This window comes from Gekko japonicus, unplaced genomic scaffold (assembly GCF_001447785.1).
Source record: "Gekko japonicus isolate JY-2015 unplaced genomic scaffold, Gekko_japonicus_V1.1 scaffold1404, whole genome shotgun sequence".
NCBI classification, from domain to species: domain Eukaryota; kingdom Metazoa; phylum Chordata; class Lepidosauria; order Squamata; family Gekkonidae; genus Gekko; species Gekko japonicus.
Genome location: NW_015174882.1, coordinates 256,359 through 283,520, shown reverse-complemented (window position 1 = coordinate 283,520; position 27,162 = coordinate 256,359). Strand labels below are relative to the sequence as shown.

Genomic DNA, 27,162 nt, shown 5'->3' with positions numbered 1-27,162 from the left:
AATTTGCATGTGAAAGAAACTTGTGTGCAGCAATGTATCACAGCAGCTACACAGCAAGTGATATTGTCTCAAACACTCTATTACTGTCACACAATAATACCAGGCACATTCAGGATGGTATCAAATAGCCACCAAAAATGTTTTGTAATGGCATAATATCATACTAATATAATGGCTATACATATTTAATAGGTACAATATATTGTTGTCTTGGTATGGTAGCATGCCTGACAGTCCCCAAAGCATGCCTGACAGGAATTACTCTTTGGGAAACAGGGTTACTTTGACAGGATATTAGTATGAACATGGTTATGTCTACAAGGCACAAGTACGTAATGGAAAGTTCAAGAAATGGGTACAGGATTTCTTCTCTTTTAAAACTCTTTATTTCAGATCTTTAAACCTTCTTCAAAGACCTACTCATAAAAATGAAAAAAGAACAGTTTAATCCTTGCAGAGCATGAGGAAATGTCTCTAGTTACCAAGAGTGGTAACCATGTTAGTATGCTACAGCCAAAATAACAAAGAATCTTGTGATAACTTGAAGCCTAATGAATTTATTATGCTTTCCTGGCTAGAGCTCACTCTATCAAATGCATCCACCACTCCTTTTAGCTGAATTTGGTTCCATTTTAGAGTTGCAGGCAGCGTATTCGTAAGAGAAGTTGGTTCACTGGAATATATACATTTTTATCTCTCTGTAAATTCAGCTGTGTGTGTCTGTGTGTAAAGTGCTATAAAGCCACAGCTGATTTATGGCAACCCCAGCAAGGGGCTTTCCAGGCAAGTGGGAAGCAGAGGTGGTTTGCCCATTGCCTTCCTCTGCAGAGCCTTCCTTGGAGGTCTCCCCTCCAAGTATTGACCCTGCTTAGCTTTTGAGATCTGACGAGATTGGGCTATACCATGCTGCCCTCCCTCCTGTAAATTCAACTACCATATGGATAAGTGAATCATACAAGATGCTATCTTCACTTATTAATGAGGAGAAAGGTACAGTGCGCAGTCTGAAATATTTAGCTATATAAATGATTCAGAAACTTTAGTATCAACTGAGAGAATCTTATTAGAAGGTCATCACCTTCGGGATGACCCCTATATGGTATGAGTCTATTTCACCCACAGATGTGTATAAATGTATTTGGGGAAGTCTTGCCAGACCCAAGCCCTGTTTTTTAAGGAAGTTCATTTTATCACGACATAGAGAAAAATTCAGTAACAGATGATGTAACCGATTTCAACACTAGAAAAGGGAAATATAGCTTATGGGGGCCTAATCCCCTCTCCCCCCCCTTGCTGGAAAGATAATTAGATAACTAATGGTGTAGCCATGAAAACATCAAATAAGAATAACCAGAGGAATTTCATTACAAACTCTAGGCATCTAGCATAAGAGACCAGAGATGGGCAGAATGTCACCCAGGAGTGACCAGTCACTCTTCATTCTCCCTACCCCTCACCCAGTGCTGCTGTAATTACTTTCTTATCCTTCCCCTTAAAACTACCACAGCAGCAGCTTCCTTCCTCTTTCATGGAAAAGATAAGATAACACACATACACGTGCACCTTTGCTCTGAATGGGGAAACAAGAACCAGCAGCCTTTCCCATATGCCTCTTACCCTCCTCCTTCAGCCATGTACACACGTGCCCTTGCTCTGGATGGGAAAGAAGCACTCTTTTGACTCTTCCCCTGTACCAAAGCTGCTATTTACCACTTCCAGGGAAAATTTAGAGATAACTGTATATTTCCCCTTGCAGGGCAGGTTACATTTGTGGGTGGGGATTTGCTTTGAGGATGGTTTCCCCACTCAAGCACTGCAGACCTGTCCTGGAATGCTACAATTTTTGTACAAGCCACCATTTTATAATGGGCTCCACCCACTGAGCTGCCATTGTTTTTCTAACCTGAAGTCTCCCAATAGGAGCTACGGTATGTGCAAAGAAAGGCAACCAGATGATTAGAAGGTTGGAGGACCTTTCCTGTGAGCCTGGGACTTTTCGGTCTAGAAAAAAGATGGCAAAAGGGAGACATGATAAAGGTTTATAAAATTATGCACAGGGTAGAGAAAATGAATAGAGAGAGCTTTTCCTCCTTCTCCCAGAGCTTGAGGGCACACAATGAAGCTGTTGGGAAGTAGGTTCAGGACAAACAACAGGAAAAGGTGTTTATTCAACAAGTAATTAAACTGTGAAACCGAATGGTAGTGGATGCAGTGATCACCCCAAGCATAGAGGGCTTTAAAAGGGAATTAGGTTCATGGAAGAGAGGTCCATCAATGGGTCCTAGCCATTTTGACTAAAGGGTACTTCCAAACCAAACCGTTGAATATTAGCACTGAGAGGTAGCTGCAGGGGAGGGCCTCAGCCTTGTATGCTTTTTTTTGTTTGACCTTCCAGGGCAACTGGTTGGCCACTGTGTAAAACTGTGTAAAACTGTATGACGGATGAGATGGACTACTGGTCTGATCCAGGAGGCCCTACTTATGTTCTTATTCAGTATTTCATGGTGTAGGAAAGAGGTGAATTACTGAAGAACAGACTGGATATTATCTTTTGTTTTTGTGCCAAAGATGATAAAGAAGCCCAGAATAAGGCTGCATGCAGCAGGATAAGATAGTAGAATGCTGAAGGTGAGGGATACTAGTTTAGAATCTTCCTCCATGTAAAAATTTTCCTGTGAATAAAAGTTAAAACACAGAGGGGGGTCCTATTTCCATCTTTTTGCCAGGTATTCTGTGTTTCTATTTAAAGAAATTTTAATGAAGGAGAGCATTAAAAATGTAATCCCCTGTTTGCAGTCTGAGTTGATGTGGCCCCTTGATTATACTACCTCAGAATGATGTCGCTTCATTTGGCTGTATGCTGAGACCAAACCATAGTCTAAGGAAAGCCAGTACGGTGCAGTGATTAAGAGCATTGGACTAGTATCTGAAAGACCAAGGTTCAAATCCCCACTTGTGCCATGGAAGCTCACTTGGGGGACTTTGGGCCAGTCTCTTTCAACCTAACCTACCTTGGAGGGTCATTGTGAAAATAAAATGGGGGAGAGGTGAATTATGTAATCTGCTTTGGGTACTCATTGCAGAGAAAGGTGGGGTATAAATGAAGTAAATGCCTGCACAGGAAAGTTATCAAAAATAAATAAATTATGAAGAAGACTTTACTCTGCAGAATGGGAAACTGCTGTTTAAGTCTCTCAAGGTGAAGGATATTAGGATGTATTAGAAGTGCTATACAAATAACATTCAGAAATCAGGCATTGGTTGGGTGTTCTGGAAACAGAGTCATATTTTCCATCAGTTATATACTGTGTAATACATGGCCCTTGGCTTGTTCCTCCTGGTGCTTGCTTGTGTGTCAGCTTTTAGGGCTGGTACGTGTGGCTCTGGCCTTCAAATGGGTGAACTTGTCACTCTGCCCCTTCCTGTCACAAGACACTAATATCACATTTATGCACCTCAGGTGGCCTCATGCTCAGTGGGTCTTGGGTTCTGGCAAGAGTTGAAGACCACTTCTAAGGGAAATCATGGAGTTATAAGCAGGGCTTTTTTTTCTGGGGGAATGTGCTGGTACGGGGAATTCCAGAACCTCTTTGACAAAATTCTTTTAGAAATGTTTAAAAGTTCATGAGTTTTCAGTATACAGATTGAAAACTTCATTTCCCTCTTATGAGTTCTGGCATCTCTTTTTTTATTATTTTTAAAGGGCCCTGGTTGTAAGGCCATGATTTTCCTTGATGAATCAAGCTAGGCTTCAATTTCAGAATATACCCTGGTTTCACCATCTGCTTTGCAGCTTTGTTAAAAAAAAAGACCTCAGTGGATATTCAGATTGAATATACACTGATAACTGTCCCCTGAGTGGTAATGGCAAGAGCATTTTAGCAAAAATCTGTAATTATATAGAAAGTCACCCTCTTCCATTCTCTGAAGCCCTGCTCACATATTACAATAAACACAATTATATCCTGCAAGTACATGCATATATCTGATTGTCAGAAAGATGTAACGCATGTTCATTTTGAACTGAAACTGTGGACCAGTACCCGGATAAATGTAGAGTCACATGCACTGAATTATTCAATACACACATGAAGAAAAATTAAGTGTACACTGTCCATGGACTGTACAATGCATTCATTGTAACTTGTACATATACTTATTTCCAAGTAAATGTGCATAGGACTGCAGCCTGCTTTCATAGGACTGGAAGTGTGGCTTTCCCAAGAAGGCATGCCAGTTTGCTGATCAAAACACCTTTAGATCTGTCCATTTCTCTGTTCACAAGCCCATGAAGACCTCATCAGCTCAAACAGAATCTGTTGTTCTCTAACCTTTCATTCTCATCAAAGAGCATTGCTTACAGTGCTGTTTTTTAAAAATGAATCTTGGCCAATGTTCCCTCTAAGCTGCGGAGTCTGGTGAGCTAAAATTCTACTTTGTGAGCTACTGGCATTAAAGTTGTGAGCCAGCGATTTGGCTCCTGCATGAATTAGTTTGCTCTGGAGCCATCCTTTCTGAGCTGAGACAAAAATGTGTGAGCCGGAGGCTAAGAAACTGTGAGCTAGCTCATACTAACTCAGCTTAGAGGGAACACTGATCTTGGCACAGTCTTCTGATCTAATATATATATAAAGGTTGCATTGGCCTTTTATGCAAATACTCATCTTGACTGCAGAGAAATAAAGAGACCAGCTTTTGGCCAAGCTGGAGCTGCTGCGACCTGCCTGTTAAAGCATCAGCAGTCATCAACAATGGGCCTGTGGGTGACTGCACTTGCATAAAAGATTGTATGGTTTGTAAGAAGAGATGATATGGAAGCGATCCGGCACATCCATGCCAATACTCAATCACCTTTAAAAATATTCAAAATCCATTTCCAATATTGAGTATTTCAAATATTCAAAATCCATTTCACATTTATTTAATAGAGTTCCCTCCCAACTGGATAGCTAGCCGTTTGTTTGTTTTTTGCCTTTAACAGCTTCTTGACATGCAGAAACCTAGCAGGTATAGTTTCCATATCACTGCTTGGAAAAGCTGCATGGCGTGCAACTGTTAAAGGCACAGAAACACTAGAAAGTGATAACCCGCTCTGAGTAATGTATTTGCACACGGGTTCCTTTGAACTCAAAATAATTCAAATTGTTCTAGATTAGGATCTTTAGTGCTGGTCACTGGAAAAGCTGCTAGCATTTCATCATGGACTATGCTGGAATGCCTATTAACATTCTTTTTCAAAAATTGCTTCGTACAGCCATTGGAGAGTCTATCTAGATATTGGGCTATTGCAGTTGTGAAAGTGAGGAGCTGCAGCTTAGTATGCAACACTGGGTTAAAGGCTATGAAGATGACATAAAACTGTCTATAACTGCCCACTTGGAAAGCTTTAAAAAGGGAGTGGACAAATTCATAGAGGATGGGGCCATCAATGGCTACTAATGATGGCTACTAACCATGATGGATGTCTACTCCATCCAGTACCAGAGGCAGCATGTCTTTTAAAATCAGTTGCTTGGAAGCATGGGCAGGAGGATGCTGTTGCAGTCATGGACCATGGTGCATGTAGGCTTCCTAGAGGCAACTATGTGAACAGAATGCTGGACTTGGTGGGACTTTGGTCTGATCCCTTATGGCTCTTCTTAAGTTCTTAGCATCCATCCAAGACAGAATTTCTGAGGATTCTGAGAAGTGTGGCTTCTACCACAATGGACAAGGAAGCACTTGCAACACCCCTCCCCCCATGAATGTATTGACCAGCATAGTGTAGTGCTTAGAGTGTTGGGCTAGGATTTAGGAGACTCCGGTTGAAATCTCTACTGTGCCATGAATCTTGCTGGGTAAACTCAGGCCAGTCTCTATCCCTTTCAGTTTAATTTATTTCACCGGTTGTTGTCGGGGTAAAATAGAGGAGCAGAGTAGGGTTTCCAAGTCCACCCACTGAGAAAAAGTATTTTGCCCCTTTAACATAGGCTTAATGTGTGGAAGGGGAGCTGCGGTGGCTCAAGTGGTTAAGACGCTGAACTGCAGGCTGTGGAAGGTCAGTAGTTCAGCAGTTCGAGACCCGGGTGCCGCATGACGAAGTGAGCTCCCATCTCTAGTTCCAGCTCCTGCCAACCTAGCAGTTCGAAAGCAAGAAATTGCAAGTAGATAAATAGGTACCACTTCGGTGGGAAGGTAACAGCGTTCCGTGTGCCTTGGTGTTTAGTCATGCCGGCCACATGACCACGGAAACGTCTTCGGACAGCGCTGGCTCTTCGGCTTTGAAACGGAGATGAGCACTGCAACCCTAGAGTCGGATTTGACTGGCTTTCGAGCAAGGGAACCTTTACCTTTTACTAATGTGTGGAAACAGGCAGCTGATGCTTTTCATGGCTCAGAGATACATCATGTCGCCTTGTAAATAGTACCATATTAAGTATCTCTTAAAGGGGCAGAACCTTTTATCCTCTGGTTGTTGGTAACCCTAGAGGACAGACCCTGAGCTCCTTGGAAGAAGGGCGAGATAAAGGTGTACTAAAATAAATACGAGAGTTTTGCCCCATATGAAGTTTAGCTGCCCCTGTGCAGCAGCTCTGACCTTCAGTAACCATTCAAACAGAACAAAAGAGTAGAACTGTGGGCTTGGTAAGTAGAACAAGGTTTGTTTGTTTTATTAAAGAAAGAAGTGGGGAGGCCCGTGACAAGTTGGCATGGTTCTGCTGAGTTCAGTCAAATAGAATGGGCTGTTGATCATGCAAACGTCTTCAAATACATTGAAATCGATTTCCTCAAGCCTTATATACAGGTAGAGGGAGGGTGTGGAGGGGATAAGTTGACTACATTTATTGCCCAGGTACTTATGCATCTTTACTCTAAGTAGCCCTTCCTGTCAACTCATCCCTCCTCTACCTATATCCCCCCATCAAGGTCTGTTTCTGGATGCCTTCCTATTGATGGAGGCCCAGATAACAAATGTTGCCAGACAGGCATTTTTCCAGCTATGCCAGGTCAGGCAACTGGACCCCTTCCTGTCTCACCCTTACTTAGCCACAGTAATCCATGCAATGGTCACCTCCAGATTAGACTACTGTAACTCACTCTATGCAGGGCTGCCCTTGAGACTGACCTGGAAACTCCAACTGGGCTAGCATGGATCCTTACTGGAAACCTGCAAATGGCACATTTTCAGCCAGTGCTACAAAAGCTACACTGGCTCCAGGTGGAGTACCAGATCAGGTTCAAGGTTTTGGTGTAAACCTTTAAGGCCCTAAACAGTCTGGGACCCACATATCTTCAGGACCACCTCTCCTGGTATACCCACCCCCGAAGAGCACTGTGTTCTGCAGAGATGAGAGATGAACCTGCTGGTGATCCCCGGCCTGAAAGAGATCCGGCTGTCCTCAACCACAGGGCCTTTTTGGCCCTGGCTCCAACCTGGTGGAACTCTCTGCTGAATAACATCCATGCTCTGCAGGACGTAATGCAGTTCTGCAGGACCTGTAAGGCAGAGATGTTTTGCCAGGCTTTTGGTTGAGGACAGCAATGGTTTCCTTGCCTGGAACTCTGTTTCTGGTCTTCCCCCAGGGGACAGTGGTGAAATTTGGAGTTTTAGCACCATTTAGTAAATGTTTTCCTTTATGTTATTTTGTTTTGAATTTGTTGATTATGGACGTGCTTTTATTATTGTACACCACTCTGAACCCTGTTTTACAGGAAAGGGTGGTCTAGAAGCAAAATAAATAAATAAATAAATAAATAAATATTCTCTCTCTCATCTTCTTCTTCTTCTTGTTTAAAAGCCTACTTTCACTTTCTGGTTGTGAATTGATGTCATGTATATAATTACATGTTGATTCCCTCTGTCACATCTAACTTAAACTCTATGATCAATATAGGAAGGGCCACAACTCTGGTTGAGCATATATTGAAAATTCCAGGTTGAATCCCCATTGAAGGGATCTCAGGTAGCAAAATTAGGAAAGATGTATTCTGGGAACTGTAAGAAGCTCCTGTTGCTAATCACAGGTCCGAGGTGGATGGACTAAAGCGTGACTCAGTATAAGGTATGTTCACATGAATGTTACTGTCACACTTTTTTAAATTTGAGGGGTGGGGGTTAACATAGGAGCTGGCATGTCTAATCTGAGAGATTCATTTTCCCCCTAAAGATCTATTTGATGCAAGGGACCTGTGATCACACACACTCTCTCTCTTTTAAAATGACATGTAGCCTCAGGGTCCTCCATGCTGTGTGGGGACTGGGAGCAATCATAGAGGTGGCCTGCAGGGGAAGCATACCTTCCCCCGCCCGTGTGATGAAATGGTAATCAAATTTGCAACTCCTACAAGGGTACATTTCATTTTTAAAACGTCAGCTAGAGGTTTCCCCTATAATGAGTAGTTTGGCCTTGAAATAGAAAATACCTGCAGTGCAATCCTATGACTCCAATAGACTCCGCTTAGGACTGCACTCTTAATGACTGCAAGCCACAGAAGTAACACAAATGGCCAGAACACTGCTGAACTATTCAGATCAAAGGAATAACCACCTGATAAAGCATTGTAGGAAGAAAAGAGTAGAGCACCATCTACTGGTAGAGATGCTATGCGGTTTAATAATTATTTATCAAACAAGTTTTCAACTTAGCAGAGCCAAGAACTGTAAGTTACTGCAAGCTAAGTTACATAAGATGTCAGCTGTTTATATCATGGATTTGATTTTTAAATGCCCACTTAACCAACATACAGTTTTGAAAGAAAGTTTAAAATTAAAATGAGCTCATCTTGGATACAAAAGAAGCAAAGAGCTACTTTGAATTTAATTGAATTTATTTTAGCAAAAAGAAATAGGAAGCAAAAACTAAAGAATGAAGACATACAGCATAAGCAGAGTGGTGAACAGGACAACTATTCTGGTTTCTGTGTTCTTTTCGCTCAGAGTTGATTTGTAGATCCTATCACTTCAGTTGTCAGAGCTAGAGAAATGTGCAGATGAAGATACAGATTTTTTTTATATATATAGGCAATAGAGGATATAGTCGGCTGTATAAAGGAATATAGCCACTGTTGGATTTATACTTATTGGAAGCACTTCACTGTGGCCAGTCACAACATTTGCGTTTATCATTAAAAATTAGCATTACTGGACAAGCCTTGATTAATGTATAGCTGTGAGCACAGTGGTAGACTTTTGTAGGATCCTGTAATTTAGCACAGATTCCCATCTGCTTTGTCAAGACAAAATGTGTGTGCTGTAGATGGAACAGGTTATGACTGCTCTGGTTTCGGAGATTCATCTTGGGGAGGAGGTTCAGCAAGTCTGCAAAAAAGAATAATATGAATAATTTGGGAATAATTCAGGCTATGTGTCAAAAATCATGTCCACCTTGAAAGTTGTTTCCATTGAAAAGTGCAACATAAAACACATTTTAAAATGGGAACGTGTAGGGCTCATTTTCACAATTGTCTCTAGTCTGGCAGTTCATTCTGATTTCTAGCCTCTGCTATCACATGCAGATAGGGTTGGCAGCCTCTGGGGTGGGAAATAGCTGGAGGTTTCAGCAGGGTATAATGCCATGCAGTCTACCTTCTGAAGCAGCCATTTTTTCCAGGGGAATTGATCTCTCTTGCCCGGAGACCAGTTATAATTCCAGGAAATCTCCAGCTAGCTCCTAGAGGTTGGCAACCCTACACGCAGAGAGAGAGATTGTGTGTTACCCCATGGTACATGAGGAATTCAGTGTACTCTGACTTTTAGAAAGGATACTGCAAGTCTCTTGGGCTGCATCAACAGAAGTATAGTGTCCAGATCACGAGATGTGATGGTACCACTTTACTCTGCTCTGGTTAGACCTCACCTAGAGTATTGTGTTCAGTTTTGGGCATCACAATTTAAGAAGGATATAGACAAGCTGGAACGTGTCCAGAGGAGAGCAACGAAGATGGTGAGAGGTCTGGAGACCAAGTCCTATGAGGAAAGGTTGAAGGAGCTCAGTATGTTTGGCCTGGAGAGGAGACGATTGAGAGGTGATATGATAACCATCTTCAAGTACATGAAGGGCTGTCATATAGAGGATGGTACACAGTTGTTTTCTGTTGCCCCAGAAGGTCGGACCAGAACCAGTGGGTTGAAATTAAATCAGACGGGTTTTTGGCTACACATTAGGAAGAATTTCATGACAGTTAGAGTGGTTCCTCAGTGGAACAGGCTTCCTCGGGAAGTGGTGGGCTCTCCTTCTTTGGAGGTTTTCAAACAGAGGCTAGATGGCCATCTGACAGCAATGTGGATTCTGTGAACTTAGGCAGATCATGAGACGGAGGGCAGGAAGGGTTGCCTCAGTGCTTAGTTCTTGTGGCCCCTTTTTACACAACCAGAGAAATGCTGATTGCCACTTGGGGGTCAGGAAGCAATCCTGGAGGGTTTTTTTGTCATCTTCTGGACATGGAACAGCGGTCACTGTGTGTGTAGAGGGGGAGCTATTTGTGAATTTCCCGTATTGTGCAGGGGGTTGGACTAGATGACCCTGGAGGTCCCTTCGAACTCTATGATTCTATGACTCTAAGTGTCTAGTGGGTATATGCCTTCATTCCTATTTTTAAAGATCAGTAGGGCATGTCAATATTGTTATATTTATTTCATGAAAAAAGGAACTGGAAAGTGGAGTGAGAGGGGAAACCTGTTGCAGAAAAGTGGCATTCAGGAATGGGAACAGATTTCCAAATTGCCAAAATTGCCAGCAGGGTTTTTAAAATATATAAATAACATTTAACATGATAAGGGCCCTGTATAGTGCTGAACATCTAACCTGTGAAGAAACTGAGTCCTGGAAATTTTTCTCTTCTTTTCTCTGCGCCTTCACTCTAGGCTCACTCCCTGGTTCACCCAGGAGTTGCAGCTCATAAAGCAAAGGCTAAGACAGCTAGAGAGACAGTGACAGCGTGCCCGTGACGAAGCTACAAGAACATCTTATAGGACGTTCATGAGATCCTATGAGATGACAGTCAAAACCATGAAGAGAGAGTACTATGTGGCTATGATTACATCTGTAAGCTCACACCCAGCCCAATTATTTAGAACAATTTGGTCTATGACTGTTCTGCCAGAAGGCAGACCAAATGTTACGGAATTGGACATTGGATGTGAGGCTTTTGCTCATTCGAAGACCAATGCTCCCTCTAAGCTGTGGTGTCTTGTGAGCAAACATTCTACTTTGTGAGCTACTAGCATTAAAGTTGTGAGTGAGCGACTTGGCTGCTGCATAAATTAGTTTGCTCTGGAGCCATCCTTCCTGTACTAAGACAAAAATGTGTGAGCCAGAGACTAAAAAACTGTGAACTAGCTCACACTAACTCAACTTAGAGGGAGCACTGGTTGAGACAGTGAGTGAACTCAAGGCTCCGTGCACGTCTTCTAGTCAAGTTATGGATTATTTCAGTCCGCTCAGCCTAGAGGATGTCGACAAATTGCTCCTAACTATATGCCCTATCACATGCTGCCTTAACCCGTGCCCTTTGTCGACAAATTGCTCCTAACTATATGCCCTATCACATGCTGCCCCTTGACCCATGCCCTTCGTGGCTAATTAAAGCTGGCCGCGATGGGTTTCGAGGTGCCCTGCAATGAGGCAGGACCCTTCAAATACAAACAATTCTCCAGAATCTTTGCTGTATAATATAAACTATGAACTGAGTGCTTGTTGCTCACAAATCTGCCTTCTTTACTGCTCCAGTAACTATACTGTACATCTACATGATGCCATGAAAACTTTCACACACCCTGACTATGGGGACAATATTTGAACAATCAGAATGTTTACTGTCCAGAAAGTGGAAGTGAGGTTTGGCTGAGAGTAATACAAATCTAGAGGAAATGTTGGTATAAAGAGGTTGAGGGCTGTGGAGCTTGCAAAGAAGGAGAGCCAAAGAGTTGGGGGGGGGGGCAGGGAGAGCTGAGCAGATTTCCATGACCAGGGGTCATTTCACAGAAAAAGAGGCAGGAGAAGCGTCTTCGTCAAAGACACAAAGGCATTTACCAGGAATTCTGACAGGGCAGAGTGACTGAAGGGGGAGTGGGTGGGGAAGAGCAGCAGACCCAGCACCTGGCCAATGGCACACGAGTAGTCTTGAATGGTGGCTGACAGGCCAATGGCTGAGGGAGTGAATGGAATCTTGCCACTCCAAATTCCTTTTATAATATATGAGAGATACTTTTACTGAGCAAGAGGCTGTATTTCATAGATCTGCCATTTTGCTCCCCAGAGCCTTCTCTCCCAGCTCACTGTGTTCCTCCTCCCACCTTGTGACCCACTTTCTGTGGTCCTGACCCACAGTTTGAGACCAGCTATTAAGCTATTTATTTACTGAATCTGAAGCTGGGAGAAGATCTTGAGAACGATTAGGAGAATGTTCCCCAAATGTGTTGGGAACTGTTTCTGTTCATATTCACTGGGTAGGTAGATCAATAGCTCTCACACAAAATACTTCTTTCGTTTCAAAAATCAGGGGAGTTCAGCACTAAAAAAATACTGTACCTGGCCTTAGAATGAAATGGACAGTGCAGTGGGGTCTTGCTGCACAGCTGTGATGTGCATTCATGATGTACCAATCTGGTACAATACATGTACATTTCAAAGTATGGCTTATTTACTTGAAAAAAACTATTTGATTGCAACTAATCCCCTCCCACTAAACTTGGTGAATATTACTTGTGAGTCAACATTTTTAGGACTGAGATAAAAAAACTGACAGCAACAAAACCATGCCCTAGTGTGCTGCAAAAAGGGAACAAGAGAGATGACAGTGGGCAAACACAAGAAAACACATGAATCAGACCTGTGGTCCATCAAGCTCAGAATCGTCTACTCAGGTTGGCAGTGGCTCTCTTGGGTCTCAGGCAGAGGTCTTTCACATCACCTCCTACCTGGTCCTGAACCAAGGACCTTCTACATGCTCATCAGATACTCTATCACTGAGCCACAGACCCTCCCTAATGAGCCAAAGCCATTAACCAGAATTCAAATGTGGAAACAAAGATCCTTTTAAAAGCGACACTTCCCCTTTCACAAGTTCCTTATTTCTTATTTCCCTTACATTTTGCATGCAGGCTTTTGACCTTGCTATTAAAAGGGGAAATGCTAAATAGTTCATAGTGTTAGGTAAATATTTGATTTACCACAGCTCCTTTAACTAAGTGAAGACTTCAAAGAAAACCAGTATAAAAATAAGATTAACCTCTGGAACCCAGCTCTCTCTTCAGTGTTTGCAGAAGTGGGTATGCTCCTTGGTTGCAAAAAGAATTGCTGAAGTCATCCAGATCCATGGCCCAAACCATGCCACCCGCTAGGTTATTCTGCTTCAAATATATGACCTATGTATGAAAGGAAACACAAACTCAAGCATTTATAGGAGTAATCATGATGAAAGCAGCCACATTAAGTATAGGCTAATGGGGTCTGAACTTGCTGAGACTGAGAGGGGAAAAGATCTTGGGGTCATAGTGGATAGCTCAGTGAAAGTGTCAACCCAGTGTGCTGCAGCGGTGAAAAGGCAAATTCTATGTTAGAGATTATTAGGAAAGGGACTGAGAATAAAACGGTTGATATTGCAGTGCCTCTTTGGTGCAGCCTCATTTGGAATACTGTGTACAGTTCTGGTCACCATATCTCAAAAAGGACATTGCAGAGCTACACAGGAGGGCAACCAAGGTGATTAGGGGGTTGGAGTACCTTCCCTATGAGGAAAGGCTGAAGAGTCTTTTCAGTTTAGAAAATAGATGTCTAAGCGGGGACATGATCGAGGTTTATAAAATTATGCATAGGGTAGAGAGAGTTGACAAAGAGACATTTTTCACCCTCTCCCAAAATACTAGACCTCAAGGGCCTCCAATGAAGCTGATGGGCAGGAGGTTCAGGATAGACAAAAGGAAATACTCTTTTACACAGAGAGTGATTAAAACGTGGAATTTGCTGCAAGAGGATGTAGTGATGGCCACAGGAATAAACAGCTTTAAAAAGGGATTAGATAGATTCATGGAGGATGTATGTCAATGGCTACTAGCCATGGTGATGACCAAGGGGAACCTCCACATTCAGAGGCCCTAAGCCTCTGGAACCCTGCGCCAGGAGACAACACCAGGGGAAGGACTCGGCCTCTGTGCCCTGTTGTTGGCTGTCCAGAGGAACTGGCTGGCCACTGTGTGAGACAAAATGCTGGACTAGATGAACCACTGGTCTGATCCAGCAGGGCTCTTATGTTCTTATTAGAAAATAACCGATCATGGTTCTAGCCTAGCTCCATGACTAGGCTTTATAGAAGTCACACGTGACTTTGACATACAACCATATCTCATTGGGTATATGATTGTATATGATTGATTCAGGAGAATGATTCCCCACCCCCAACTTTTGAAAGGACCTACTGTGTAGAGACAGGAGAAGGATTTTTTAAAAGAAAACAGCATCAAGGGGGCAGCTGATTAAGGATGTAAACAATGGCAAAGGTGTGCAAAAGAGGCAGCCATTTGTTGTAGATCCTACAGACATTTTGGTTCTCTTTGAAAAGCCCCCTTTCATGCTTAAAATGGTCACAAATGAACTATTGACACAGCCCTAGTGGAAAACCTCATATAGGAAATGATCATTACATTACATTACACCTGCAAGGTGCTTTGGGACCCGATATCAAAGGGGATCCGGGCTCAGGGAGCCAGTGGCTGGGAGAGTGGCATGGATGGGGTGGAGAGGCAGGCAGACTCGGGTGTCCGTCTGGCCAAGCTGGGCGCACCTCTGATCCAGGCGGCTCTCCAGGGGGGGTCTAGGCGGGTCTGCTGTGCGCTCCCAGCAGGGCTCCTTACCCGTGGCTGGTGTCACAGTGTCTGGGGCTGCCCCGCTCATGGTGGGGGGAGGGGGAGGGGGCCCTGTTTACTGCTGGGTTTACTGCTGGAGCGTTGCTCCGGCCCACTCCGGCCTGAAATGAAACCTGATTACATATAGGATTTGCATTAATTCCTATATGGAAGTGCCTTCTGTTTAAGAATTCACAGCATAAAAAGTAACGCTCAAACAGCCCTTGTTAGTCAGATGCCTGCCATTTTGGAATGTCTAAGTATAAAGTTTGTTGAGCTCTACTAGAACTTTCTTAACACCAAAGGGACATCTACTTAGTATGCTTACCTTATTTTTAATGCTGTCCACATCATCATACCCTACCCACTGGTTTCCCTTGAAAGAATATGGAACCTTCTGCTCCGGAATCACTTTTGTAGTGGCACCTTGTTTAAAAATGCAGACCTAAAACAAAGCAAATTACGCTATGGATAAAGTTGCCAGATGTTTGGGTTTGTTGGAACAGACAGGGGTTGAGTTCTTTTTTCTTCATTGTGGGAGGTTTGGCGTCAGACACTGTTGCAACAGGTGATGATCTTAAAAGTAGGAAGTAGGAAGAAGACAGGATTGGGTGCCCTACCTTTAATAATGTCGTCTGAGAATGCTCTATGAAGAAAACATGTGACAGGAAATGGTAAAAGCATGTGAATCAAAAGAAATAGGAACATTTAGCTTGAATTGCTTAAAATATAAAGAACCCTGCTGGCTACCTCATAATAAGCCAATAATCCAGCCTCTCTTGTGAAAGTACCAGGTGTTCCAGGCCCTGAGGCTGGTGCATTAAGTCCAGTCTGTGAGGAAGAAAGGGTGAAGGTTTTTCCATACAGTGGCATTCCCAGGACAATCTTTTCAGCTGGTGCACCCTTGCTCTTCCAATACTGTACAGCGGCATCCTTGAAGAAGACAGGAAAGTAGTAAGCATGGTTTCCGCATGTGCTATACAATTTCTGACATTCAGAGCTTTCTGTTTTGTTGCTCCAGACCACAGGCCTGCAGTTTTTCAGTGCCTTTTATAATACTGGATGCAATCCAAAGATCTCCAAGTGGAAATGGGAAGCACTAGTCTTCCTATGGAAAGGAGTTCTCAATTTTCATTTCCATTTGCAGCAGCCCTTCATACTGCACTGAATCTTGAGAGGCTGCCACACAGGGGCAATTTTGTGTGTTGCTCTCATTGCTGTTGTGAATGTAGAGGATATGCATTGGCAATGGAGTATATGCACACAGCAATTCCCCCTGCACTTTCCTTGCCTCAGCCCCGGCCCCATTTCCCCAAGCTGCTTTTCAAGCTGGTAGTTGACAGATCACTGTCACTCAATAATATTATAATGGTCTATTACCATTTCATTCCCAGCTTTCATTTTTTAAAATGTGTCCAGCCATTTCCATTGTGGCATTATAAAGAAAACGTGCAGCCTGTCAACTGAGAAAAGGCTGATAATAACCCACTGGTAGCTCAGGGGGAATAGCAGCTGCAGGGGCTGTGGCAAGGTAAATAGCACTGCTGTGTGGGCAGAATCTGTAAAAGTGTGCACCTTCACATCCATGTGGCCTCCAAAGGTGATTAAATTGTGTTCTTTCTAAATAACAAACCAGGTTCTGGAATGATAGCAGCAGAAAATCTGGCAACAAGACAGGGAATGACATCATGTGGATGCTCACCCAAACAGTGGTTCAGTCAGAGAGCCAAGGCAGAGCAAAACATCCATGTAGAAGCAGCCCCCTTGCCCTGCAGGCTACTTCAACATTCAGGAGCAGATTTTAAGATCTTAAGAAAGCACAAGGGACTGCAGGCAGAAGGAGAGTCTGGAAAAGTCTCACTGTGTGTGAATAGCGCACAGGCGCCTTTGAATCCAAGCCATTTTCACCACTTGACAATGTTCTTCACGTAGCAGTGGTGGAAGTGGGCAGGAATAAGCAGGTACTGCTGAAGTTCAGGATTAATCTCCTTAAGACATTATCAATCTCTATTCATGGAGTGGTTGTTATCATTTCTGAGGCACAGGTACTGCTGAAGTTCAGGATTAATCTCCTTAGGACATTATCAATCTCTGTTAATGGAGTGGTTGTTATCATTTCTGAGGCAGCTATGGAGCGCTAGAAAATCCTTGAGCTTAGAGTCGCAGCAGAACATGATACAAGTGTTGAATATATGCCGTTTACTCTTTATTATTGCCCTGTTGCAAGCCAGTTCAGCACCATTTTAAGAAGCAACATTAGCTGTATAATGTTAAACTGCTAGTTTTCCAGCTACATGTGATTTGTGAATGCAAGGGAACATATTTTAAAAATCAGTTGTGCCTTATAAACAGTGGCTTGTATTCAATATGATTTGTTCGCAGAGTGGACCTTGTGGTGTGGGACTTTCCTGCTTCTCACCACAGCCTGACACCAGAAAGATGGGGAGCTGGAGCAGAGCGGCACCCCAAGTAGCAGCCTGGGTGCCCCTGCCCCACCAGCCATCCCTGACTCCTGCACTCGTCGCTGGCCCAACTCCTCCACCCCAGCAAGAGCCACCATGGCTGCCCCCCCCCACACAGTGCCTCAAATGGGGCCCATGATGAGTCCAGGCCCTGGCTTGTTCACAGGGTGGAACTTGTGGAGTGAGACCTTCCTGCTTCTCATTGCAGCCCCAAATTTTGTTTTGGGGACAGTAGACCTTCAGGAACAGTACATGGGGGAGGTAGAGGTCTCCAGTGTGTGTGTGCAGGGGATCAACAGAAATTGCTGCTCCCTTTTCCAATGATAACAGTTATGTTAAGTCTTCCACAGACTTACGGAGTGGTTAGATACAAGCCAATATCTAGAAACATCTTAAACTGTCATGAAAAGTCTTCCCATTTTAATTAATTTGCCAACTAAAGAGCATCATTTCACAGGGCACTGACACTATCTTACATTGTAGAAGGCCATCTGCTGATTTTTTTTAAAATGCAAAGATAGATATAAGCTATCTCATCATTTAATTGAATTGTACAGGAAGGTTTATCACTTACCGTGTCAGGGTATAGGGGGCTGACATGGCCCGTGACCTTTTCCCAAGATCCATGAAAATCATATGTCATGAGGTTAATAAGATCCAGATGCCTACAAGGAGAGAGGAAAAACCTCAAATGTTTTTCACCCTACTGTCAGAATAAGAATTCTCAATGGCTGTAGAGTACATCATGGGTAATTATATTGCTATAGGTAAGATCTGTCCACCTCTGAAAGTGGAGTTAACTGACTCAACTTTTTTGTGACCTGACTTTGTCCCCACCCCACTGCCTTTGCCTGAGCACACTCACTGTGAGATCTTGGAAATTTCATAGGCTTTGTCGCTGGTTGTCTTCCCAGCAGCCACAGCAGCAGTCAGCAGTAGCCTTTCCTTCCCTGTCGCCTGGGCTTCTGCCTGGAATTCACTAGACATTTCCTAAGTAAAATGGTTGAACAAACATTAACTTTGCTTTTGTCCATCTTGTTAAAAACAAAGCAAAACTAATTGAAACAATGCAGAAGAGGCACTCCGTGCACACGCAGCACAGCTGCAACCCTGTGACTCAGCTAGCATTGTCCCCAAAGTAGTTAAAATCCAAGATTGTGGTTTCTCCTTCTTTCCATTACAAGGACCAATTAATAAAATGACAATAAGCAGGACTTCTTTTCTTCGGGAATGCACCGGAACAGAATCTCTTTGACAAAGTTCTTTTTAAAATGTTTAAAAGCTAATGAGTTTTCAGTATACAGATTGAAAACTTCATTTTCTTTTTCAAAAAAAGCCCTGAAAGGTATACTTTGTTCCACATTCTGCTTGTCCAATGATTTAATTGCCAGCTTCCATACCCCATATTAATTTGGAATTGCTGGTCTAGGCCTCTTTGTTCTACTGATTTTGGTATCTTGAATGGTTTCTCAATTACATGTTCATTCCCAAGATAAAAACAAACCTAGGAGTTGGTTTATGACTGAATAGTTTCTTCTAACATAATTTCTTTTGTTATGCTTTTTCCAGACTAATCTTGTGTAAACATTTAATGTGTAAACCCATTAAAACTGAAATCTTAAGTGTGTTTAATTCTACATAAGACTGTAGTTGAGGTTGGAAGTGAGGGAGCCAGTGTGGTGTAGTGGTTAAGAGCAGCAGACCTGAATCTGGAGAACTGGGTTCTGTTCTGCACTCCTCCACTTGAAGCCAGCTGGGTGACCTTGGGTCAGTAATGGCTCTTTCAGAGCTCTCTCAGCCCTCCAAAATAAGTCTAGCTTGCCACCTAGTGGTGCACAATGCATGATGCAGTGGTGCACAGTGCAAAAAGAGTTAGAACATGAGGGGACATGTGGGGAGGAAACTGAAAGGAAAAGTATTGGGGAAGCTTGGAAACTATTTAAACTATTTAAACTATTTAAAACTATGATCCTAGAAGCTAAAAAAAAATATATATTCCGCAGGTTAGGAAAGGCACAAACAGGTATAGGAAAAAGTCTGCATGGTTAACAAACAAAATAATGGAAGCTGTAAAAGGTAAAAAGGATTCCTTTAAGCAGTGGAAAGCTAGTCACAGTGAGGCTGATAAAACGGAACACAGGCTATGGCAAATAAAATGCAAGTCTGTGGTCAGGCAGGCAAAAAGGGAATATGAGGAGCATATAGCGAAAAACGTAAAAACCAACAATAAAACTTTCTTCAAATACATTAGAAGCAGGAAACCAGCCAGGGAGGCAGTGGGGCCCTGTCAGACTCACAGCGAACAATGAAATACACTCTTGCAGGAAGGTTTTATTTTATTTTATTGAAGCCATGAAGTACTTAGAACAACTTTTCTGTTCAGAATAACACAAAGGGCTTGAGACTGGGATAATAAAGCAAGTTCAAAATAGCATGGGCCAATAGATATGATTCCCGCGCCCGCCTTGAGGCTCATCTCGCGCTCAAACCTTAAGAAAGCAATGGCTGTAGCTAATTAAACAATTCTTCTGTTCTCACACTACTGTTCATTATAGACTAAGCAAAAAGCCTCCACCAGTGCACCACCTGTAGCTTCGGCTGATAAGGTTCCTTCAAAGCAACGCTACCGTACATAGAAAGGAATGCAGTTGACTATGAGCTCTGGAGAGTGAGGGGGGACATGCGCACCAGAGTGTAAACCAGTGCAGGGAAGGAAGGGGGGGGTGACACACACCTCATATACACTGAAAAGATATATTGGCAGCTTGCTGACAGGCCCTTGGATGACCAAGGGGTAAAATGAGTACTGAAGGATGATAGGGAAATGGCTGAGAAGCTAAATGCATTTTTTTGCCTCTGTCAGAGTCCAATAGTGCTAAAGAAAGCTACATATCATGCTTCATGGATACGATCATGTATCTTTTTTCCAATACCTATGATAATGAAAAGGTATCTTTTACGTCAATACCATTTTCATGAATGTATACTTCACCAACTCTCATTTTGAAAAGTAATTCCATAAGAACAAGATTTTTAAAAAATCATTTGAACATAAAAAGTAGTCATTTGGAAATCAGAGATACACTGAATATTTTAGCAGCACTGTTTTGTGGTGGTACCACTTATAGTTACAAGGTGCATGCTATTCTAGCTACTGTGTTTTGCAATATAATGCAACATGTTTTAGTACTTGAATTCATATAGTATATACTTTGCTGATCGATTTGCATACCATATCGATCCCAAGGGTTTTTAAATGTGTTTCGCTTGCCTGATTAACTGATTTATTTAACCTATTGACCTTTACTCTTAATTAACAACCCTATGTAAATGTTGAGTAGTAATCAAGTGGCATGCAATTTTGTGTGTAATTTAAATCTTGTGAAGTTCTACATATTATATCTTTATGCCAGGAATGAGTCAAAATGTTGTTACTTCAGGCCAAAATATGTAGATTTTGATAGCTTTGGTTTTTTTATCAAACATTTATCCATGTTACTAAAATGTGAATTTTTACTTTGCTCTCTCCAGAGTGGTGATAACATTTGTAAAAAGCAACTGCTGTCCCCTTTAAATTAAGCTAAAATCAAAACAATAGTCTTTCTTCCCCACCATACTGTGTTATTTTAATACATGGAAAGTTTTCAGTTCTACTCCCAAACACAGATTCTGCTTCAATGTGTGTGTCGATGAAAGATAAGGACGAAGTTGTTCAGGGTGGTTAAAACGAGTGAGGATTGTGAGGCACTCCAAAGGGATCTGTCAAGGATGGGCAAGTGGGCGTCAACATGGCAAATGGGGTTCAATGTGGCCAAGTGCAAGGTGATGCACATTGGAAACAAAAATACTAACTATAAATAAACATTGATGGGGTCTGAACTGGCAGAGACTGATCAAGAGAGATATCTTGGAGTTGTAGTAGATAACTCACTGAAAATGTCGAGACAGTGTGTGACTGCAATAAAAAAGGCCAATGCTATGCTGGGGATTATTAGGAAGGGTACTGAAAACAGATCAGCCAATATCATAATGCCCCTATATAAATCAATGGTGCAACCTCATTTGGAATACTGTGTGCAGTTCTGGTCACCACACCTTAAAAAGGATATTATAGCTTTGGGAAAAGTGCAGAAAAGGGCAACTCGAATGATAAAAGGGTTGGAACACTTTCCCTATGAGGAAAGGTTAATGTGCTTACGGCTCTTTAGCTTGGAGAAACGACGACTGAGGGGAGACATGATTGAGGTTTATAAGATAATGCATGGGATAGAGCAGGTTGGGAAAGAGGTACTTTTCTCCCTTTCTCACAATACAAGAACTCGTGGGCACTCCATGAAATTGCTGAGCGGTCAGGTTAGAATGGAGAAAAGGAAGTACTTCTTCACCCAAGGAGTGGTTAACACTTGGAATTCACTGCCACAGGAAGTGGTGGCGGCTACAAGCATGGATGGCTTCAAAAGGGAATTAGTGCTGTGTTTTACTATACCTGAACCAAAGAAGTGAAGCGTTGTTTATCCTCTGCAGGGCTGCCTCTGTCTGCAGGATATTCCCAATCTAGATCTAGGCCATCAAAACCATACTTTCGCAGGAATGAAACCACAGAGTGAATAAATGTCCGGCGATTGGCAGGAGTAGCCACCATGGCTGAGAACCTAGCATCAGAAACAATGTATTAACAAGATAATGGTTGCTTTGCTTTGTACCCTTGGACCACTTAAAATATTGGCGTTCACTTAGGAGAGATGATTTTACAAACCCTAGATGACATAGGGGTAAATCTGACAACTTTGTATAGAGTTTAAAAGGTAAAGGTTCCCTTGCTCGAAAGCCAGTCGAATCCGACTCTAGGGTTGTAGTGCTCATCTCCGTTTCAAAGCCGAAGAGCCAGCGCTGTCTGAAGATGTTTCCGTGGTCATGTGGCCGGCATGACTAAACACCAAGGCGCACGGAACGCTGTTACCTTCCCACTGAAGTGGTACCTCTTTATCTACTTGCAATTTCTTGCTTTCGAACTGCTAGGTTGGCAGGAGCTGGAACTAGAGACAGGAGCTCACTCCGTCATGCGGCACTCGGGTCTCGAACTGCTGAATTACCGACCTTCCACAGCCTGCAGTTCAGCATCTAGACAATCAGGTTAATGAAGTTGCAAAGAATGGCTTGGGTCCACCAGAGCATTTTCATGGATGAAAGTATTGGCACCCACGGTGTGTAACCTTCTCATGCAGGAGCAGCATTGTGAGGGCATTAGAGGCTGTAGTAGGAAGGGGGAGGTGAGAAAGTTGCGCTCTGCAGGTGGAAATCCTTCTGTCTGCAGAAGTGTTCCAGTGGATCCAAAGCAATGCATTCTTTCAGCAGCATTTGATGAGAAGCCTGATAATCTGGTCATGCTTAGGGTTGCCAGCTCTGGGTGGCGAAATAACAGGAGATTTAAGGGGGTGGAGCCTGGGGACGGCAGGGCTTGGGGAGGAGAGGGACCTCAGCAGGGTATAATGCCCCCTAGTCTACCCTCCAAAGTAGCCGTTTCCTCCAGGGGAACTGAGCTTAGTTTTCTAGAGATCAGTTCTAATAGTGGGAGATTTGGATGTGAGGGTGATCTAGCTGAGACATTGATTGCCTCCATTGATTGACCCCATTGATTGCCAGGGTTGATTTGGCTGATCTGGCTGGCTAGGTGGGTGTCCCCTACCTCCCTCACCTCTCCATGTGCATGCATCCCTCCAGAAGCTGCGTGCTCAGTCGAAAAGGGTGACCATCCCAGATAGAAGGAGTGTACCGTTCTTTGGTCAAGGGTATATGACAGTTGCGCTCCCCTGCTAGAACCTCCAATAGTGGGCGGGGTATAAATTAAATAAATAATATAAATACTACAATTTGCTCTGTAAATGGTGGCCCTTGAAAATTTAGAAACTGCAACTGGTACAGAATAACATGGTTCACCTATTGGTTAGTGCTTGCAGATGAGAGCACATCACTCCCATCCTATGATAAGAACATAAGAAAAACCATGTTGGATCAGGCCAATATCCCATCCAGTCCAACACTCAGTGTCACACAGTGGCTAAAACCCAAATGCCATCAGGAGGTCCACCAGTGGGGCCAGAAGTCCAGAAGCCCTCCCACTCTTGCCCCCCAAGCACCAAGAATACAGAGCATCACTGCCTCAGACATAGTGTTCCATCTATACCTTGTGACTAATAGCCGCTGCTGGGCCTCTGCTCCATATGTTTACCTAATCCCCACTCAAAGCTGTCACTTGTAGCTGCCACCACTTCCTGTGGCAGTGAATTCTATGTGTTAATTACTCTCTGGGTAAAGAAGTACTTCTTTTTATCTGTTCTAAACCTACTGCTCATTAATTTCATTGAGTTCCCAAGAGTTCTTGTATTGTGAGAAAGGGAGAAAAGTACTTCTTTCTCTGCCTTCTCTATAGCTTCACTGGTCACCATTATGGCAATTCAAGATGCTGGTTTTTATTTTTATAAGCCTATACAACCTACGCCTAGCCTACTTGAAGGACCATCTCTCCCATTATGAGCTTGAGTGCCATATGAGATCTCCCTTAGAGCTTTCTCCCAGTACAGCCCTGCCTTAAAGTTGTTTGGCCACTGCCCAGGGTCATTATTTCTCAGTGGTGGCCCCAGGCTTTGAAATGCTTCCCCAGAAAACACGACGACAGCCCCTACACTAGCCTGCCTCCATAAGCAATGGAAATCTGTATTATTTGGATAGGCTTTTGGAGGAGCTTATGGTTCATATATGCCCTGGGGGCATGGGGTGGTTTATTTACTTGATGGTATTGTGTGTTGAATCTAGATTCTTTTGGTTTTAATGCTTTTGTTGGCTGTCAGCCAGGCCTTTGTGTGCTACCTTGCACCACCGTGGTAAGTAGGAAAGACAGGCTATAAGTATTTTAATAAATAATAATAATTCAGCATGTATTTGCTCTGAAAAGATAGTCTTTTCCAGCGTTAATATTCCAGCTTTCATGAATTTGCTAAGTGAATATGAGGACTGATGTAAGTGAATAACTATTTTGGTTTGGTAATATATCTGGAGATGAAAGAGCTGAGCTAATTTGCATTTTTTGCTTACATTTAATTAACAATCTCGGTGGTTATTTGCAGAAAATCCTAGAACAAATATGGGTATTTTAAAATCTGGTATCTTCTTCCTAAACTTTAAACATCCCTTTTTCTTATTTTAAAATCTATCTTCATCCATGAGAATTAGAATTTTTTTTAAAATAACAGAAAAAGCTGGGATTCTTCAGGATTCTAGAAGGAACCTACAGAAGGAGCAAAAATTGTTGTGACTGTGATAAGGCTATGTGAGGAACCCCCTCATTTAGAAATCCCACCCCCACATCTTACTTTGCAGAACCAAAATTCCATCCGCCAATAGCTAAAAGCGTCTTCAGGCTTGGATTCCTAGATGGGAGAGAGAAAAATAGCACAACTGGGCATGCAAACATGTGTTACATTGTAAATTATGTTTTACCATTTCCTCTAAATTCTAATGCAGATCAGGGGGCAATAGATGTAATGCAAAGCCAGCTGCCCTTTGCATATCCCTAGCTGGATGAGAAACCAAGTGCACAAACTGGTCCTGTGCACATGGTTAAGAGCAGAAGAAGAGCCCTCCTGGATCAGATCAATAGTCCATCCAGTTTCTCTGAATGGCCAACAACACGGCATAAAGGACAAGACCTCCCCCTGGCTCTGGGATTCAGAGGCTTAGTGCCTCTGAATATGGAGGTTTTCCTCAGTCACCATGGCCATTGATAGACTTATCCTCCATAAATCTATCTATATGGTTCTCTCCCTATCCAATTCCTGGCACTGTGTCCATAAAACCTTTTCAAAAAGGTGAACTTTAAGGCATTCTGTTATGTAACAGGGGAAGTTGACAGCTGGATTGGGAAGAAGAAGAAGACCCTGTGAAGTAGGCGGAGCTGAGAGAGCACTGAGAGAACTGCTCTTGAGAGAATAGCTTTGAGAGAACTGTGACTGACCCAAGGTCACCCAGCAGCTGCATGTGGAAGAGTGGGGAATCAAACCCAGTGTGAACCAGAGTTACCTAGCATATTTTTCTGACTGGGAAAGACTAATAGTAAGATATCCAATACAGGGGTTCCTAATGTGGAACCTCTGTGCACACACCGAAACCTTTCCTGGCACCTGCCCCAAGTGTTTTTAGGAAGTAGGTGGAGCCAAGTGGGACTTTTGGTCACTGGAGATCTGATTGGCTGTGCAGACTTTTTTAAAAAAAAATTGCTTTGGCAGCAGCTGCCATTACAGCATACAAATTTTCACTGTACGACTGAAGGTAAGCTGTGAATATGCAAGAAAATATTTTTAAACAATTTTTCAAAATGCCTCCTGTTAAATAGAGTTTCTGCCTGCAATATTGAAGAGTTACTATTAGAGTTATGCTTAACCTTACTCCCGGACATTAGCTCTGCCTCCTACAGCAGCCGTTTGGTGGTTGTACCCACCACTCTGTGTCAGAATTTCATAGGTGCTCAAAAAGGCTGGGCACCCTTCAGATCGATGATGTCAGATACAGGGGAATGTGAAGCTGGAGAGAGAGCAGCTATGAGGAATCCCTGTCCTAAAAATTGTTTTGGACAGAATGTATTTTGCAGCTAGTAAAGAAAGGCGGGTACAGGAAAGGCGGGTTATAAATAGAAAATAATAAATAAATAAATAAACAAGGCACAAATACATGCAACTAGAAAACAATTCTGAATGAACAATACCTCTTACAAGATGGCTCTGGTTTCGTTAGAAGAAGAACAATTGTACTACACGGGAGAATGAATGAATGAATAGTAATATTGTTGTTATTACTGTATCGAACCAGCTGATGCTGATATATATGTCAGAATTTGTGTGGCAGCCGTTTCCTCTCAAATTTGATTAACCTAAGACTACATAGCATTTTTATCAGTACTCATGGGGTATAAAATGCCAGTTCTAGAAATTGGTCTTTCTTCCCAGCCCTCTACTTACCTATGTTTGAGTTGATTGAAATCCTGATAGAGTTTCTCATCATTCCATTCCACTGTTGTGATCTTGTTCTCATTCATTCCCGCAAATGCATAAATGAGATGAGTGCACAGGTTGGGATCGATGTTCTCGGGGAGGAATCGCCCTCTCTCTGGTCTGTACTGAGCCCAGTTGGTGAAGTAGCAAACCAGGTTTAAAGCTGAGCCTGTGGAAATGAAATATGAAAGATAAAATTGTTGATGAAGGAGACCATCCTTTTTGCTTTTGTCCTTTTCTCCTTGTTTTAGCACTTAGGGGGTTATGGAGTGGCAGAAAATAGTTTTCCTAATCCTTTGCCTTTTTTTGTTTTCAGTCTTTGCTCCTCTTTTTAAAAAACCCCTTTGATTTCTATGAGTAACTCTGGAAGAATGGTGCCTGATTGGAACTACAGTGACTTACAGTGCAATCCTTACTCTCATTTCCAAAGGATTTGGGATGATGACTAAGCTTTAGGCCAGCATATTTTGAAGATATACTGGTGTATCTGGAAATATGTCAGTGGCAAGCCCCCGCTGTCCAGCAAAGTGGCGTGTGTAACTCCAGTGCTGACATAGAACTAGGTGCCGTGAAGGTCATGTCACGCACAAAATGGGACTTCGGTCCAATCCGCATTGGTCTTTCCTGCTGTTGTGCCACCGATCCTGCATCATCTAACAAATTTCTGTCTGCATCTCATTCCACATCTGCTCTTGTATTGCTTCGTCTCAGCATCAGCTGTCTGCATCATTTTATTGCCATTTAGTAGTGACTCCAATGTCACTGCAGCACCTCACCACATTATGTGGATTTGCTTTTAAGGTGGTTTAATTGCTCTGAGCCACCCTCTGAACCG

At 42.8% G+C, this 27,162-nt stretch overlaps 1 protein-coding gene across 1 annotated transcript in view; it reads right to left on the bottom strand.

Moving 5' to 3' along the window:
• Positions 1-13,204: 13,204 nt before the first annotated feature.
• LOC107121883 (chitotriosidase-1-like) overlaps positions 13,205-27,162 on the bottom strand; it is a 20,217-nt gene continuing 6,259 nt past the window's right edge. The window contains exons 3-10 of the mRNA XM_015424893.1: positions 26,295-26,496; positions 24,654-24,710; positions 21,770-21,935; positions 18,149-18,273; positions 17,858-17,948; positions 15,572-15,754; positions 15,150-15,266; positions 13,205-13,345 (exon numbers count right to left, since the gene is read on the bottom strand). Coding sequence (XP_015280379.1) covers positions 13,205-13,345; positions 15,150-15,266; positions 15,572-15,754; positions 17,858-17,948; positions 18,149-18,273; positions 21,770-21,935; positions 24,654-24,710; positions 26,295-26,496 — 1,082 coding nt within the window. The remainder of the gene's footprint in view (positions 13,346-15,149; positions 15,267-15,571; positions 15,755-17,857; positions 17,949-18,148; positions 18,274-21,769; positions 21,936-24,653; positions 24,711-26,294; positions 26,497-27,162) is intronic.